Source organism: Zonotrichia leucophrys, chromosome 18, assembly GCF_028769735.1.
Source record: "Zonotrichia leucophrys gambelii isolate GWCS_2022_RI chromosome 18, RI_Zleu_2.0, whole genome shotgun sequence".
Taxonomy (NCBI): Eukaryota; Metazoa; Chordata; class Aves; order Passeriformes; family Passerellidae; genus Zonotrichia; species Zonotrichia leucophrys.
The window spans coordinates 857390-875104 of NC_088187.1; the positions used below are offsets into that span (position 1 = coordinate 857390).

Below are 17715 nucleotides of genomic sequence, written 5' to 3' on the forward strand. Positions count from 1 at the left end.
GAGACACAGCTGTCCCCAGGGGCTGGTGAGGACACTGAGGGACCAAAAGTGAAGTGTGGCTCAGAGCCAGCAATGGGAGGGTTGGGCTCTTGCGGCAGCAGCACGAGCTGCTCTGGGCACTCCAGGAGCTCCTAAGTGCAGCCCAGCTGTTCAGGGTCAGGTTCTGCTCCTCTCTGCCCACCCTGCTGGGCACACACCCCTTTCCCACCCTGCTGAGCACACACCCCTTGCCCACCCTGCTCTGCCCACAGCTGAGCCATCTCCTGAGGCAGTCCCAGGAGTGAAAACACACACAGAGCTTCCAGCAGACATTTATTGGTTGGGGTTGAGGTGGATGCACGTGAAGCTGTGTCCCTCCATGGGCTGGGCTCCTCTCCCAGCCCTCCCAGCACTTCTGTGTGCCTGGGGAGCAGCCTCAGGGCCACGGAGGGACACACAGACATAGCCTGCCCATCCTCAGGGGACACACAGACACAGCCTGCCCATCCTCAGGGGACACACAGACAGACCTGCCCATCCTCCAGCACTGCCTCCAGCCCAGGCTGCCTCCAGAGGGTCAGGTTTGGAACCCAGGGCTCTCCTGGCCTCTGGCTGCCCTCAGCCCAACCAAACTCTCTGTCTGGGTCACTCACTGTCCCAGTGAGGCCTGGGAGGGCAGGACAGACTGGAGCCTGTGGTATGTGTGGGACAAAGCAAATCCCTGTGGGCCAAGCACAGCAGCCCTGGAGAGTCTCTGGAGCAGCGCAGGATGGAATAGGCTCAAGGCTGGGATCAACCCCAGGCTGGGATCAGCCCCAGGGCAGGATCAGCCCCAGGGCAGGATCAGCTCCAGGACGGGATCAGCTCCAGGGCAGGATCAGCCCCAGGATGGGATCGGCTCCAGGCTGGGATCAGCTCCAGGAGAGAATCAGCTCCAGGGCAGGGTCAGCCCCAGGATGGGATCAGCCCCAGGACAGGATCAGCTCCAGGACGGGATCAGCTCCAGGACGGGATCAGCTCCAGGACGGGATCAGCCCCAGGACGGGATCAGCCCCAGGACGGGATCAGCCCCAGGACAGGATCAGCTCCAGGACAGGATCAGCTCCAGGACAGGATCAGCCCCAGGCTGGGATCAGCTCCAAGATAGGATCAGCTCCAGGACAGGATCAGCTCCAGGGCAGGATCAGCCCCAGGCTGGGATCAGCTCCAAGACAGGATCAGCTCCAAGACAGGATCAGCTCCAGGACAGGATCAGCTGCAAGGAAGCCCCTCCTGCCTGTCCCGTGTCCCCAGGACGTGCCCCTACCACGGCCGTGTCCTGTGCCAGGCGCTGGCAGTGCCCTACATGATGGAGCAGGTGAAGCCACAGCACCCCCTGAGCAGGGCCAGCCCCGTCTTGGTCACATAGGGAGCCGAGGTTTGCTGTCCCCTCGATGTCATCTTCTTCTCTGGGACAGGAGCTGCAGGAACAGGAGCAGCTGTGTCTGGGGACAGGGACACGGACAGCAGGGGCTGCTGCTGGGGACAGGGACAGCCCAGGGCCACTGCTCTTCCTGGGACAGGGACAGTCCAGGGCTGCTGCTGGGGACAGGGACAGCCCAGGGCCACTGCTCTGCCTGGGACAGGGACAGTCCAGGGCTGCTGCTGGGGACAGAGACAGAGACAGAGCTCAGCGGGGGGTGCTGCTGTGCCAGGGACAGACACAGGGACAGCAGAGGACACTGCTGTGCCTGGGGACAGGGACAGGGCACAGCAGTGGCTGCTGCTCACAGATGCTCTGGGGCTGCTGCTGACCCCGAGGCAGGAGCTTCTGCACCTCCATGGCACTGCCTTAGGGCTCTGGGTGTCCCCTGGGGCTTTGGGTGTCCCCAGGGCTGGGAGTGCTTCCCATCACCCTGGGGAGGTGGCAGAGGAAAGGGAAGGGGTGGCTGTCATCAGAGGAGTAGTGTCCATCTGCACCCTCCCGAGGTGGAGCCGGTGTTCCAGGGGAAATGAAAGCTGGCAACTCTAAGAAACTCCCCCAGCCCCGTTCTCGGGGGCCATGTGGGAAATGCCAGGAGGGAAATCAGTCCCCAACATCTGAGCCCCCATGCTGGGACCTCAATCAGCAGCACCCCCGTGCCCTTTGCCCACCCTCCCCCAGGCAGGGAAACCTTGGGGGCAGAGTGCCTGGGAAGGGGACAAACCCCAGGGAGGGTCAGTGCAGGCAATGAACACATCAGCACCCACTCGTTCTCTGGAGGCAGCTTTTGGAGAGCTTGCTCTGCAGGAACTCGGCCATTTCCTTGTCCTCTTCCCTTTCCCTGTGTGTGACAAAGAACTCGGTTACTGCTGGGAAAGGAGCAGCAGGGCCCCAGAAGCCCTGGGAAGGCAGGACCCAGCTCAGGGGATGGATTGCAGAGTCCCCAGCACGAGCAGCAGGTGACAGCAGCTACCTGAGCCTCTCAAACTCCACGTCATCCACCAGGAAATCCCGCGTCTCCACCAGCTTGTGGATCTGCTGCACCAGCTCTTCTTCCCTCTGCTTCTCCTCGTTGGATTTCTGGTTCTCTGCAGCACGGGGAGCACTTTCACATCCTCACAGGGAGCACATTTCACACTCCACAGGGGCCACCCCACCCTCCAAGGCCAGTCCTGCTCTGCTCAGCTCCAAGCATGGGGGCAAAGCCAACCCAAGGGAGCCGCTGGATCCAGGCTTGGGCTGCTCAACGAGAGGAATCTCGTCCCAGCTGCCCTGGCTGGATGTGACAGCTCTTCTGGGGCTCTCCTGGGGCTCTCCTGGGCTCTCCCACCGCCTGAATCAGTGCAGAGTCACCTGGGCGCTGTCTCTGAGCATCCCGCACTGCCGGCTGGGACAGGGCCACCCCAAGGGCATCAGGCCCAAGCACCCCTGTTTGGGGTTCATTAACACCGGCAATTTGCGGTTCATTAACACCAGTATTTGGCGTTCATTAACGCCGGCTATTAGGGTTCTTTAACACCGGTATTTGGAGTTCACTAACACCGGTATTCGGGGTTCATTAACACCGGCTATTCGCCGTTAATTAACAAACTGCAGTCTGAGGCAGAACCTGTCAGGGTTAAGGTCCCCCTGGACAGATGCTGCCCCTTCCCGCTGCTGGCAGAGCCCATCACGGTGACATCTGAGTCACCAAAGGCGCCGTGGCCCTGGCCGGGCTCTGAGCAGCACTGACGTGTTCCTGTCTTTATCCAAAGCTCAGCTGCCGGGGCTGTCTCACCAGAACAGACGTGTGCAGGCTTTTTCCAGCACACACTGCTCTGAGTCAACTCATAAAGACAACAAAAAGCAGAATTTCTGCTCTCAGCTGAGTCTGAGAACACTGAAAAGGCAAGAAATGAAAGCCCAAAGCAGATGAAGGAAAGCCAGGCTCATTTATCCAGATGCAAAAAAACCCCACAATTTATCTCTGCTCTGAGCTGTGGTTTAGGGAAAGGCTTGGTTTAGGGAAAGGATTGGTTTATGGACTGGAAGGAGTTGGGATTAAAGCCCCCATGAGATGTGGAGCAAGGAGCTCCTGTTTTCCTGGCAGGATGCTCCCCTCCCCACTGAGCCTCCATCCACACACCGAGCCAGGTTTATTGCGGGGAGCAGCACCTGAATATTGAGCAGCACCTGAATCTTGAGCAGCACCTGGGCTCTGCCTGTGTGCACTCTGTGGCTGCCAGGCCCAGCCAGCATCGTGGCACTGTGGCACCTGGCAGGGCCACCCTGGCCTCTGGGGTGTGCTGGGCACGGCACAGAGGAGGTGCTGGGGACACAGCTGGGCACAGCTGGGCCTCGCCTGAGCCCAGCACCCCTGTAACACCTGCCCTGGGATGAGGAGTGCAAAACCCTGGGGAGAGCAGCATCCTCAGGGATCCCAGCATTGTCAGGGATCCCATAACCCCAGGGATCCCAGCACCCTGGGGATCCCATCACACTGGGGATCCCAGCACCCTCGGGAGAGCAGCACCCTCAGGAATCCCAGCACTCTGGGGATCCCAGCACTGTCAGAGATTCCAGCACCCTCAGGGATCCCAGCACCCTCAGGGATCCCATTACTCTGAGCATCCCAGCACCCTGGGGATCCCATCACCCTGGGGATCCCAGCTCCCTCGGGAGAGCAGCACCCTCAGGAATCCCATTACTCTGAGGATCCCAGCACCCTGGGGATCCCAGCACTGTCAGGGATTCCATCACCCTGGGGATCCCAGCACCCTGGGGAGAGCAGCACCCTCAAGGATCGCAGCACTGTCAGGGATCCCATCATCCCCAGTGATTCCAGTACCCCAGGGATCCCAGCACCCTCGGGGAGCACCCCCAGAGCCTCACCTGGCAGGTCCAGCAGTTTCTGGAGCTCTGTTTTCAGCCGGCTGATCTCCTGGCAGAGCTGGATGTCGTCCATCCTGTAGGGACACAAACGGGACCTCTGAGGGGGAAAGCTGGGACAGGAGAGGCTCAAACCCCCAGAGCAGCACCCAGGCAGTGCCTGTGGTGGGATCCCAGATTTTCCTGCCTTTCTGCGGGAGATGCCAGCCCACTTCATCCCAGAGTTTTGTTGGGGCTCTGGTTGTTGGCAGACAGAAAGTTAAATATGCTAATGATAACAAAGCCTTATCAAAACCTGGCCCATCCACCAGGCAAGGGCTGCTGTGTTTCTCCTGGTCCCAGAAAAATAATCCCCAAAGAGCAAATTCAAAAAGAATTGGAAGCTGCTGCCATAAAAAAAAAAAAAATCTTTTTTATCCCACCTTCCTGCAGAATTAAATAAAGGTATAAACATGAAACATAACAGAGGGGGTGTGCAGAGCACCAGGAGGCCAGCGGGACAGCAGAGATTGCTGGGGACACACTGATTGAAATGAAAATTACACTCAGATGAGAGCTGGATGATTGTTGCATTTAAATGGAAATTAATTCTGGAGACACTGATAGGGAGAATAAAAGATAATAAATTCTGGTTTCAATTAAAATCAGGAGGGGTTTCAGGGACAAGCAGCCAGGAGGCTCCTCTGGGGCTGGGATTGGTTCCACCCCTGCTGGTGACACCTGTGGCAGCCTCAGCCAGAGCCAGGTGTCCCAGGGAGTCTCAGAGAGCCTCAGGGACCAGGGTGGAGCTGCAGCTCCCACAGAATCCCAACCCTTTCCTTCTGCCCTGGGAAGGAGAAGTGTTTGGTGCCCCATTGTTCCCAGAGCAGGGACACCCAGGAGTGCTGGCATGGCTCATCTGACATTGCCCACAAGAGCAGACTCTGGTTATTATGGGGGTCCCTGCCCTGTTCAGCTGCTCACCCTGCTAGTTCTCCATCTCCCTGAGCCCTGCAGTCCATCCACCCACCTTGAGCATCACCTTCTGTCCCACTGGGGACCAGAAAGGGCCTTGGAGCCCCTGCGTCCCAGCCCTCTGAGGCTGTGCCACAGAGCCCAACTCTGGGCTCCCCCTCTCCAGCAGCAGCGTCCAGGAACTCCTCAGCCTTCCCTGGCTCATCCTGGGCCCTGCAGAGCTGAGCCTGAGCTCCCCCAGGTCACAGAGCTCCCCCAGATCTCCCAGAGCTCCCACACATCTCCCAGAGCTCCCACAGCTCCCCCAGAGCTCCCACAGCTCCCCCAGCTCCCACAGAGCTCCCCCAGAGCTCCCCCAGAGCTCCCACAGCTCCCCCAGATCTCCCACAGCTCCCCCACAGCACCCTCAGCTCCCAGCCAGGCACTCCTGGCCTGTCCCAGCCCCACGGGATCGCTGTGGCAGCCAAGCCCACCAGGAGGTTTCTGCAGCAGATTTCCCTTTGCTTTCCAAGGGAGAAACCAAACCAAGGTTAAGGAAACACCAGAGCTGGAGCTCTGACAGCACCTGAGAGCATCAGGTGCTGCTGCCATGGAAAGCCTTTGGGAGCTGCACTTCTGATGTTTCCACAACTCCTTTTCAAACTCGAGTTCAGGGGCAGCTGTGCCCCCCAAATCTGAGCCTGAAAGCAGCTCAAAGCTTCCACTGCCCAGATTGACCTGACACTCACATGTAGCGCAGAGGGACAGACACACAGCACTGATGGACAGACGCACAGCACACACAGGGACAGACACACAGCACACAGAGGGACAGACACTCACAGGTAGCACACAGGACAGACACACAGCACACAGATGGACAGACACACAGCACACAGAGGGACAGACACTCACATGTAGCGCAGCTCCGACTCCCGGCGCACCAGGATCTCCCGGATCCGCTCGATCCTGAAGAGCTCCCCCTCGATGTCATCCATGGTGGTGGTGGAGTCCGCCATGGACACGATCTCGTCCTCTGGACAAGGAGCAGGGTACAGGAGCGCCTGAGGCAGCAGCAGAGCAGCGGGGCCCTGGGGCAGCCTCGGGAGCAGCAGCAGCAGCAGCAGCGCTTCCCTGCTCCCGGCCCGTGCCAGGCTCTGTGCTGGGACACAGCCCCACATTCCCTGAACAGCAGCAGCCCAAGGGAGCTGCAACCTGCTGGATGGGAGGGCAGGAATGTCCCTTTCCTTTTGCAGAGGCACAGAAACCTCCAGCACATCCAGCACAGAGAGCTGAACCTGCCCTGCACCCTCCTGCTGACCAGGAGCAAACCCGGGCACACAAAGCTCAGAGCTGAGAGCCACGGGGTGAATTCCTGCTGCTGCTCCCCTCATCACAGGCTGGCTGAACACCCCCATCCCTCCCAGCCACTGGGGTGAGCCCCCGTTCAGCTCCCCCACCCTCTGCAGGGCTGAGCTCACATCCAGCCCCCACCTGGGGAAACTGAGGCAGGGAAGGGGGGGGTCACCGGCTCAGGGTGAGGCAGGAGCTTCACAGCAAAACGTGGGATAGAGGGGCTGTGATTTTTGTTTGAGAGGATGCACAGGGTGAAAGCCCATCCACCTCTGGCCGTGGCTCTGACCAGCAGCTCTGCCTCCCCCGCTGTGACTCACACACAAATCCCACTCACTGCTCCTGCCTGGCCTATGGATTCCTCTGGATGCTGTGGGGATCCCACAGGGACTCCCAGCCGGGTTTGGGGAGCAGCTGAGGATTTGGGAACAGCTGAGAATTTGGGAACAGCTGAGGATTTGGGAACAGCTGAGGATTTGCTGCAGGCCAGCTCCCAGCCTGGGCTGGCTCAGACACGATTCTGAGCCTGTCACCTGAGCCTGTCACCAGTGCCAGCAGCAGCACCTTTGTCACATCCCAGCCAGTCCCACATTCCCGGGGGTGCTGGGGACAGGGGCAGAGCCAGACTGGGGGACAACATTCCAAACAACATTCCAAAAACTCCTGCAGGGCTGGGTCTTCTTCCTCTGACCCTTACAGGACACAGCTCCCCTCTGAGGCTTCGCCTTCCTGCAGCCCTGGGACTTTCCCTGTGCAGGAAGAGGGGAAAGCACAGAAGGTGCAGCTGCTCCCAGGAAGAGGGGAAAGCCCAGAAGGGGCAGCTGCTCCAGGAGCAGGATTGCCCAGGCAGGGATGCTGAGAGATGCCAGGCTGCGTGCTCTGGGCATTCCAGGCAGGCCAGTGCTGAGGATTACAGGGCAGGAAGAATCAAACTCCAAAGCACAGGAGCAAACTCTCTGCACTCTGTCCTCTCCCCATCACGAAACACTCCTCAGGAAATCATTCCCAGAGTGGGACACATTCCAAAACTTCCAGCAGGGAAGGTTTATTGTGGAAATCCGATGGTTTGGATCCATGTGTGTGGTTTGGGGAAGACTTTTCTGCTCTTTCTGGCTTGGAAACCCATGAGGGTTCTTGGAGGTTTTGTCCCTGCCACCAGGCAGGAAGGGCAGGGTGAGGCTGATGCCAGGGCGTGACTCTTCCCTTGGTCCCTGTTGGGGTTCGGGGTGAGGCTGGATGAGCCCCCAGCAGCTTCTGCCTTGCTCTGCTCTCCCTTTTCCCCCCTCCTGGTGGTTGCCAAGGGACCGGCCTGTGCCTGCTACAGCATCACCGTGCGGTTGCTAAGGGACCAGAGTGCGGTTGCTAGGGGACCGGGATGCTGAGGTCCTTCATCCCGAGCACTCTGGGGCTCTGCTACCCCACAGCTCCTCTGGCCTGCAGCTGCACCCAGCTGAGCAGCTGGGGATGGCCCCAGGGGCCCGCTGCAGACGCTGCCAGATGTGCAGGGACCAGCACAGTTGGAGTGGCAGGTGGCACAGCTGGCACCAAAAGCTGTGCTGGTGTGTCCCCTCTGTGTCAATAAACACAGAGATACACAAAGCCAGGGTTCCTGCAGCCTCTGTGCCCAGGGACACCCCAGGGACACCCCAACCTGCCCGGGGGCATACTGGGGACACACTGGGGACACCTCAGCTTGCCGAGGGCACAGGGCGGGGCTGGGGACAGGGACTGTCCCTCCTGGCCTGGGAATGACCTGGAACGATCACTGCGCTGAGGTTCCCAGCAGGAATTTCCCGGGGGCAGCGCCAGGGCTGGAGCAGCTCCAGAATCCCAGAATGGCATCGGCACAGCCATGCCAGCTGCGAGAGGGGAATCCTCGGCAGGAGAGGCAAAGGGAGGAGGCAGCGCTGGGACGGGAGGAGGTGACAGGGATGGGACGGGAGGAGATGACAGGGATGGGATGGGAGGAGGTGACACGGCTGGGACGGGAGGAGGTGACAGGGCTGGGACGGGAGGAGGTGACAGGGCTGAGCTCCTTTCCCCCACCTGCAGCAGGAGGCTGGGGTGTAATTCCAGCCCCTGGGCAGAGCCCACAAGGGCAGGAAAGATCCTGGCTGGGCTCTGGGTTTGTTCTGGCACCACCGGGCGTGGCTGGCACCGCCCTGCCATCCCCACACTGCTCCCGTCACCCTTCTTCTGGACACTGAGCAGGTCAGAGTGTGCTGTGACATGGGGACAGTGGGAAGGTCACAGCACAGCCCGGCCAAGGCTGCAGGGCTCAGCTCTTCAGGAGCTGTGGTCAGTCCTGGCACTCTGCAGCCCTCAGGAATTCCAAGGAACTGCTCCCCAAGCAGACAGTGCTGGACAAGAAGCTCTGTCAGGACCTTTGTGTGCCTGGAGCTGCTGAATTCAGGGCAGAAGCAGAGGGAGGGCAGTGCCAGGAGAGAACTGCTGGAAAATTAACCCACAAACCCTGGGATGGAGCACATAGAGAAGGGGACACCCATGGCAGGGTGGTCACTGAAGTTGGGAGCAAGCCTACAATCCAGATCTCCCTTTGGGGACAGACAGGATGGCCCCAAGTGTGGCCATACTGCTCAGGGGTCCCTGTGCTCCCACAGCTCTCCCAGAGCAGCACAGCCACACACAGGAAACCTTACACAAACCCTAAACACAGAAACCCCAGAGCCTGAGCCAAAGGGATCCTGTCTGGCACCACTTCAGGCTGGCAAAGCAAGGACAGAAAATTTGGAGATGCTCTGATCATCCCAGGCAGCCCAGGGAGGGGCCTCAGCTAACGAGGAGTGTAACAGCCAGAGACTTCCATTGCAGATGGTTCGGGGACAGCATTTGGGCAGGCAGCAGCCAGCTGGGATGAGTCACAGCAGCCAACAGTGCAGGGTGAGTTTTGGGCAATTCTCTTCAGGATTGGAGTTGGGAAATCATTGTCAGCCCCTGTGGAGGTTCAGGGCCCTTCATGGGGGCACCATCCCGAGAAACCTCAGCTCAGCCTTGTGTTCCCTCTGCTCCTGCCAGCAGCAGGGACAGGGGACACTCAGCCTGTCCCATCCAGGCCCTGCCCCAGCCAGCAGCAGGGACAGGGCACACTCAGCCTGACTCCAGCAGGACGAGAGGCTCCAAGGGCTCAGTGCTGCACAGACTCAGTCTGAGCTGTCCTGGTGGGGAGGAAGCAGCAGAGCAGCACCCGAATAGCAGACAGGCATTGCTGTTCTTACCTGTCCCAAGGTTCTCACCCACGCCAAGGTTCCCAGGAGCTGGGAGCTCACGGAACTGCTGTGATCCAGCAGAATCACAGCCACCAGCTCTGCCCACGGGCACCCACAAGGGATATCCTGCCCATACCCAGAGCAGAGGACGGGCTGCTGAACCCCTCAGAGCCCCACGGGAGCTGTAGGGGAGGATTCACAATGCCAGGAAAGGCACAAAGGGAAAGGACCCAAACTTCCCACAGCTCTCCCAGGAGCTGAGCAGCTTCTCGGGCACCTCACAGCCCCCAGGCAGTACCAGCAGGATGCTGGAGCTGGTGATCCCTCCGGCCCTGCCCCTCCAGCTGTCTGTCCGAGACCGCTGGGTGCAGGGAGCAGACAGGGGCAGCGAAGGGGAGGGCTCGGAGGGGCGGTGGAGCAGAGGGATCGCAGGCACCTCCCTCGGCCCAGCCCAGCGCTGCGACCCTTCCTCCAGCCCAAGGTCGAGGGCTCTGCTCAAGGCGATTCCCCCGCTTGGCGTCCCCGCTCTCCTCACCTCGGTCCTGCTGCAGGGACCGGTCTGAGAGGGGCAAAGGCGGTGGAGGACAGGGGAGCCCCCCTGTGCCCGCTCACAGCCGTGCCCAGGGCCGCGCACGCAGCGAGATGTGACCGTGCTGCCCCGGTGTGTCCCTGCAGACACCCCCTGCACCCACCCTTCCTCCCCTCCAGTCCCCCTTCCTCCCGTCCTTACTGTCCACCAGGCACTCCATCCATCCATCCATCCATCCATCCATCCATCCCCGCTCCCGATGGCCGCTTGGGGACCCGGGCCGGGCTCCGTTTGCTGGATGAAGCCGCCGGTTCCCCGCCAGCTGCCGGGGCTCGGCTGCCCGGATTGTCCCGGACCCGGGCCGGGGGAAGTTGGGCTCAGGCGGTGCTGGTGCCGGTACCGGTGCCGCAGGGCTCACCTGGCCCCGCGCCGGCCGGCGGCCAGCGGGTGGATTCCATGGATCCGTAGCGGGGAGAAGCGCGGCTGCCCTCCATCCGCAGCCAGCACGCCGTGCTCCGCCGGGGCGGGGGCTCCCGCTGCTTTCACCGCTCCCTCCGCTCCGCTCCGCCGGGGCGGGGGCTCTCACCGATCCCACTGCACCGACCCACGGCTCCGCTCCGCCGGGGCGGGGGCTCCAGCTGCTCTCTCCGCTCCGCTCCCACCGCTCCCGCTGCTCCCTCCTCTCCCTCTGCTCTGCTCTCTCCGCTCCGCCGGGGCGGGGGCTCCTGACGCTCCCTCCTCTCCCGCTGCTCTGCTCCCAGCCCTCCGCTCCCTCGGCGCTGCTCCCGCCGCTCTGCTCCGCCGGCACGGGGGCTCCCGCGGCTCCCAGTGCTCCCTCCGCTCCGAGCCCGCCGCCTGCAGCCCCCGGCCCCCGCAGCTTCACTCGGGGCACATCCCTGCCCCTTTCAGCCCCAAAAGAGCATCATCGGCACCGACCGAGCGGGGCCCGGGCACTGAGGGCGCCCAGGCTCCGTGGGGCACAGGGGTGGGACACGGGGTGCCGGGGGTGAGGCTCGGCACCCAACAACCCCCTAAAACCCGCTGAGCCAGGGCAGCCGTGGTTCCTGGTAGAATCCACTTTTGCCCATGGAAAAACCCAAGAGCAAGAGTTTGAGCCAAGCCCCAAGGGCTGGAGTGCAGCAGGAACCTCAGCAGGACCTGGGGCTCCCTTCTGTCTGGGCCAGGACAGCAATGCCCGGGGGCACTGCCCTAGGCTGGGCACAGCAAACGGCCAGGACGGACTGGGTGTGGGGGGCAAACCCTGCTGTGATGGGGGTTTGTGCCCCCAGAGCGCCTGGCTGAGGATTCACGGCTCTTCAGGGACACATCTCAACATCCCTCCCAAAACACAGCGAGGGGACACACCTCAGCATCCCTCCCCAAAACACAGCGAGGGACACACCTCAACACCCCCTCCCCAAAACACACCGAGAGGACACACAGAGTCCTCTGCTGGGATAGCTCTCGGCCAGGATGTGCCTCAGGGTGACACTGATGTCCCCATGCACAGCTCCAAGGGCTCAGGCACACCCCAGCTCGGCGAGGTGGCTCAGGGACACTTTGGGAAGTGCCTCTGGGTGGAGAGCAGAGACACGGTGACACTGGGGGGGTCTGGGGGATCCAACCCCACCCAGAACCAGCCCGTGGGCTCTGGTCACAACAGCCTCAGCTCCAGCCAGTGCAACACAAACCTGAGCAAAATCCTGGAATTCCCACCTCCAACAGCCAAAGAAGAGCTCCATCCAGGCAAAGGATTTGAAGCAGAACACATGCCAGAGATGGTGCTTCATTCTTTGAGGATAACTGTGGAATATAAACACAACAAGGCAAAAATTAAGAGTCTCTGTCTAAAAACAGGGGAAAAGGATATGGGAGCTGCTGCTCTGAGAAGGAAATGCAGCAGCAGCACCTCTGGAAATGCAGAAGCACTCTCCCAGGAGCAGCACAAAGCCAGGGGGCTATGCAGGTGGGCTGGGAGCTGGAAGGGTGACCCTTGTCAAACGGGGAGCTCCAGCTTTCCAGGGAATCGCTCAGGAATGCCCTAGGGCTGTAAGGAACTGCTGGTTCCCAGCCGAGGGGAGGGACACGGCTGCCCGGGCTGGCTTGGGCGTGCAGGGGCTGCTTTGGGTGTTGGCGTTGGGGTGTGCAGGGGCTGGTTCGGGTGTGCAGGGGCTGCTTTGGGGATTTGGCTGTGCAGGGAAGGAGAACCATGAAGCTGCTGCCTCTCAGCCGATGAAAGGATCAGCGCCCCCAGCCCTGGAGCCAGCGGGGCTGCAGTGACTCACCTTGTTTTGGTCGCTCGGAAGCGCAGAGAAAATGAACCTGTAAATACTTTAATCAGTTCTTCAGGCAAGCACTCTCCAGGATGACTTTCACTGCGAGCAGCCAGATCTGCTGGGGGCTGAACCGGAGTTTAATGCATTTTATACACTCAATTTATCGGAAGTGAATCAGACAGCCCAGAGTCACCCAAAGCCAGGATACAATTCACCACTGGAGCTGCTGGATTGGATGGAATCCTCGGGGCAGAGGGAACTTCAAATCAGGCACAGGAGCAGCTGGGCTTCCTTCCCAGCCCAGCACCTGGAACTCTGAGGCTGAGGAGTTTCAATGGGACCTTCCCTGCTCCTCCTCAGGGAGATGTGCTCGTGCTGTGGACGGGCAGAATTTAAGGGAATGCCCAAAGTCAGTGTGATAATCTTGCACAATGAGGGATTTTTTTAAAGATTATCAATCCATTAAACACATTCGGTGCAGATTCAGGGGAGTCACCCCTCTGCACAGCTCCAGGATGGACAGGCTCCTGTCACTGCAAGGTTTCTCCCCGTGAATCTGGAATCCAGCAGCCGCTGCTGTGCTGAGAATGATGAAAAGGGCACGGCTCACCCAGGTAATCGGCTTCTAACGAAGGCAGCTGAAGCAGCAGCTGCATTTCAAAGTGTTCCAGCTCTTTCTGTGCCGCTCACAAAGGATCGGGATGCGCTGCGTGCAGGGATGAGCCTGACTGCAGGCAGATCCCCCATTAACACGCTTTGTTCCTCGGGTATTACACGACAATAAGACCGGGAGAAATTCTTGACATCAAAATTGCTCCGCTCGTGTTTGAATTCCCGGGAGATGATAACATCTTAATAAAAAGTTCCAGCTATTCTCGGCACGGGGACAGCTCTATCTATGGAGCCACTCCAGCGGAGCATTGTGCAGGCACCCAGGATCGCTGCCAGGAGAGCGGGAGCTAATTACCCTGAAAACATCTGATGCACACATAATGCGGGATCGATGCCTACAGAGGGAGGAATTATCGCCCGGAGCCCTTTCCTTGTCTCCAGCGCTTCCTGCGGAGCCCACAGCGCGGCACGGTGACACACTGCCAGGCCATTTGCATGTGCCACAATAAATGTGCATTTCCATAAATATTCTGCTTTCTGCAGCTGCCTGGCTCGGGGCTTGTGAGCCACTCATGCAGATGTTACTGAAATCCATCCCTGTGCACAGGAATGATGCGATTTCCTGACCGAGGGATACCTGATAACTGACAGCAGCCTTTGCTGTGCCTTAAGGGACTCCAAGGCTCATTTAAGGGGTTCATTTAAACCCCATTTGACATCTCTTGATGACACCAAAACACCGATTTTCCATTGAGAAGCAGAACTTACCTCCTGGAGAGGGGCTGGAATCTGTGCCTTGGAGGTGAAGGCAGGGCAGGTGAGGAGGCTTCAGCCTCCTCTTCAGGGTTAAAAGAGGAAGGCTGGGAACCAGTGACTTCCAGCAGGGAACAAACAACCTGGGATAACTCAGTGTAAAGGAGATCCTCTGGCATGGAGCGAGCGCTGCTCGCTGCTGTGCACCTGTGCCCAGGTGTTGCTTTGTTAGTGAGGGTTAATAAGGGACATAAATTCCCCTTCTCTTTCTGCGGTTGTGCTGTCCCTGCCTGGCTGTTTCAGCAGCCGCAGGAGCCCTGCGCAGGATGCGGCTGAGCGAGGGCAGGTGTTCCGTCCCATCCCAACCCCGGAAATCCCAGCCCGGGCGCCCAAGCCCCTTCCTGCCACCTGGAACGCCGGGCACACCTTAAATCAGCACCGGGAAGTACCCAGGAGGGCCGGGCCAGGCGCGGGCTCTGAGCACACCTGCAGGGCTCTCCCAGCAGATTCCCAGCAGGACACACCGAAATCACAAAGCACGACAAGCGGGCGGTCTGTGGAAAAACCTCCTCTTACAAATGAACCGGGTTTTTATTCACATCCCTTATAAAGTGCAGAGAGTTCACAGCCACCCCGGAAGGGTTCTGGTGCTGTCAGCATGCCAATAATTTCCATTTGGTGGTGTCACAGCCCAGGTCACAACTGTCACTCAGCCTCAGCAGCAGCTCTGGCAGCAACAATCCAAGCTTGGTTTGTGACTGAAAACTCAGCTACATTCATTTAGCCAATGTACACCTGAAATACCCTTTTGGGATTTTGGAAGCAAAATCATCAAGTTAAAAAGGAAAAATTACAAAAAATGTAGAATGTTAGAAAGTAAGAAAATAAGATTTATAAGAGTTTTTTAAAATAATCTCTCCTGTCAGATATAGCAGTATATATTCAGCAGTTTAGAATTGATGGTGATTTGTGGACATTATCATTGCCAGGTTCCCACTCCACCCCACAGATTTAGGTACAGACTAGTTGATCCCATGCTGTTGTATCCAATTCTTGTTAAAGCTCTCATCCTTCATCGCCTTTACCAGCCAGTCCTTCTCGCTCTCCTCCTCAGAGTCACTCATTTCACTGGAATCCGCAGCCAGCAGCCGGGAATAATTAATTTTCCTCTGCCGGGGCAATCTGGATCGGACAATTAGGGAGAAGATGATCCAGATCCCGAGCCCCACGCAGCTGGCCCGGAGCAGCACGGCCAGCCCGAGGTGCTGCACCACAAACCCTGCCCCGAGGCTGCCCAGGCCGGCCCCAGCCGTGCCCAGCGCCCGCAGCAGGGCGAGCAGGGCGCGCTCGGTGCCCGGCGTGGCCACGTCCCGCACTGTCCCCTGCATGTGGCACCGCAGGGCCCCGCTGCCGAGGCCGGACAGGCCCTGCAGGGGCAGCGCTGCCCAGGGCACCCGGAGCAGGGAATAGCTCAGGAGCTGAGCTGCCAGCGCGCCCAGGCCCAGCGCCTCTGCCCCGCCGCCTGGCAGTGCCCGCAGCAGCCGCTGCCCCAGCGGGTGAAGCGCCAGCTCTGCAAGCGGCCCCAGCGCCACCCAGAGCCCCACGAGCAGCTCGCTGCCGCCCTGGTCCTGCAGCTGCCACGGGAGGAAGTTGTGGTTGGCAGAGCAGGCGGCGCCCACGAGGAACAGGGTGCCCGCAAAGAGCAGCGCCCGGCCGTGCCCCCGCAGCAGAGACAGCGCCTTGGGCAGCCCGGGAGCGCGGGGGCTCCGCCTGGGAATGGAGCTGGGAAAGGAGACGCTGACCGTCAGGGAGAGCACAGCCAGGACAGCGTAGGCGTAGAAGTGCACGGCCAGGCGGGGGATGGAGCCGCCGAGGGAGCAGGGCAGCCGATCCACCAGCACGGACACGCCGCACGCCCCGGCGGCTGCACCCACACAGCCCCACGGCCACAGCCCCCCGTGCCTGTCCGTGGCATCCACAAAGTCCAGGTACTCATACACACTCTCATCCATGGCCCATTCCAGGGACGTGGCCAGCAGCTCCCAAAGCACCACGGCGCCCAGGACCATGAGAAAAACCGGGTACTGTCTGTCCTGGGAGAGGCTCTGCACTGCCTCCAAGCTGGCATCTCCAGAGTCTGAAAGGTTTTCAGGCACGTGGGAATCTCCAACGGCGGGAAGAGCTGTTTTAAACAAAGCTGGCTCATTACTCTCAGTAGCATTTAGGCTTTCTTCAGCATTGTCAGCAGGATCGGTGGCGGCAGAACCCGGAGTTTCCTCCTGGAGCCCAGGGGAGGGAGGGCTGTAGGACGCCGGCCCTCCTGGTTCCGGTGTCTGCTGGTCGATGCCTTTCACCGTCCGGCCAGAGCGACCATCCGAGGAGCCTTTTCCTTTTGGATCACCTTCCCCAGCCCCTCTGCCGCGTTCCTGAAGCGCACCTGCTGTGCCCAGCAGCCCCTGGGAGGCTGAACTGCCCAGAGCGGGCTCCCTGCTCGCTGCCACCACGTCAGCAGCCCTTGTCCCGGCTCGCCCTGGCACAGCTCTGGTGTGCGGCACAGCGCTCGGGTTCAGCGCGCTGTCACTGCTCCTGCCGGGGCTGGGCACGGGGCTGGGCACTGCGGTGGGCACCGGGCTGGGCAGAGCGGAGGGGAGCACGGAGGGCAGCGGGGCGGGCAGGGAGCCGGGCAGGCCGAGCTGCAGGCTGCAGCCCGTGTGCGCCGTGTCCCCCGCGGGCGGGACGAGGGTGAGCGCCAGGCTGGCCCCGGCCGAGCCCAGCGCCGTGCCCAGCAGCAGCAGGAGCCGCCCGGCGCGGCCCCGCGGGCAGCACAGCGGCACGGCCAGCGCCGCCAGCAGCCGGGCCCCGGCCGCGGCCCCCACCAGCGGCGCGGGCAGCCCGAGCAGCCGCAGGTAGAGCGGCAGGAAGGGCTCGGCGCAGCCCCGGCCCGCGCCCTGCAGCCCCCGGAAAAGCGCGGCCAGCGCCAGCGCCCGGCCCACGTCCCAGCGCTCGCTCATGGCCCCCGCAGCATGGCCTCACCCGCTGCCAGCGCCAGGACCCGGCCCACGTCCCAGCGCTCGCTCATGGCCCGCTCCGCATGGCCTCACCCGCCAGCAGCGCCGCCGCTCCCCGCCCGCCCCGCTCCGGGCAGGGCGGAGCCGCCGCACCTGCGGCACCGGGGCGGCACCGGCCCGGCAGCACCTGCCCCGCCACGGCACCGGCGGGGGCGCAGCGCCGTCTGCGGGCCGGGCGGGAATGGCCCGGGACTGGAACGGGAATGGTCTGGAACCGACACGGGAACAGCCCGGGACCAGCACGGGAATGATCTGGAACCGACACGGGAATGGCCCAGCACCGGTACTGGAGCGGCCCAGGACTGATACGGGAACAGCCCGGTACTGACACGGGAATGGCCCCGTACTGGCACAGGGATGGCCCGGGACCGGCACGGGGATGTCCCCGTACTGGCACGGGGATGGCCTGGCGCGTCCCCTCCCGCAGGTCCCGGGATGCTCGGGCTGGAGCGGCCACAGCGCTCATCCGGCCCCAGGGCCCCGCACAGGCCGGGGAGTGGCAGCCGCGGTTCCGCTGGGCTCGGAGGGGCCCTGCCCGGGGCTCGCCCTCCTCCCGGCCCGCCGGGGCGCGGGGGACACGGACGGGAGCCACAGGAGCCATGTGCAGCCCAGCCATGTGCAAACACACAACAACCACCAATGGCAGCTTCAGCTG

General features: G+C 61.3%; 2 protein-coding genes across 3 annotated transcripts; both read right to left on the reverse strand.

Annotated features, from left to right (window-relative positions):
- Positions 1-304: 304 nt before the first annotated feature.
- On the reverse strand, positions 305-10986 carry LOC135455409 (bMERB domain-containing protein 1-like). 2 transcript variants are annotated; one of them, XM_064728589.1, is made up of 6 exons: positions 10770-10986; positions 6158-6278; positions 4313-4386; positions 2415-2529; positions 2209-2282; positions 305-1439 (listed from the first exon to the last, which is right to left on the reverse strand). In XM_064728589.1, the coding sequence occupies exons 1-6, from the start codon at positions 10843-10845 to the stop codon at positions 1321-1323; spliced, it is 579 nt and encodes a 192-aa protein (XP_064584659.1). In that variant the 5' UTR covers positions 10846-10986; the 3' UTR covers positions 305-1320. The 2 variants fall into 2 exon arrangements, with proteins under 2 accessions (XP_064584659.1, XP_064584660.1); XM_064728590.1 differs by lacking the exon at positions 10770-10986 and adding an exon at positions 9832-9912.
- A 3595-nt stretch (positions 10987-14581) lies between these two features.
- MFSD6L (major facilitator superfamily domain containing 6 like) lies at positions 14582-17003 on the reverse strand. Its single transcript, XM_064728546.1, has one exon. The coding sequence runs from the start codon at positions 17001-17003 to the stop codon at positions 15015-15017; it is 1989 nt and encodes a 662-aa protein (XP_064584616.1). The 3' UTR covers positions 14582-15014.
- Between the last annotated feature and the right edge of the window lie 712 nt (positions 17004-17715).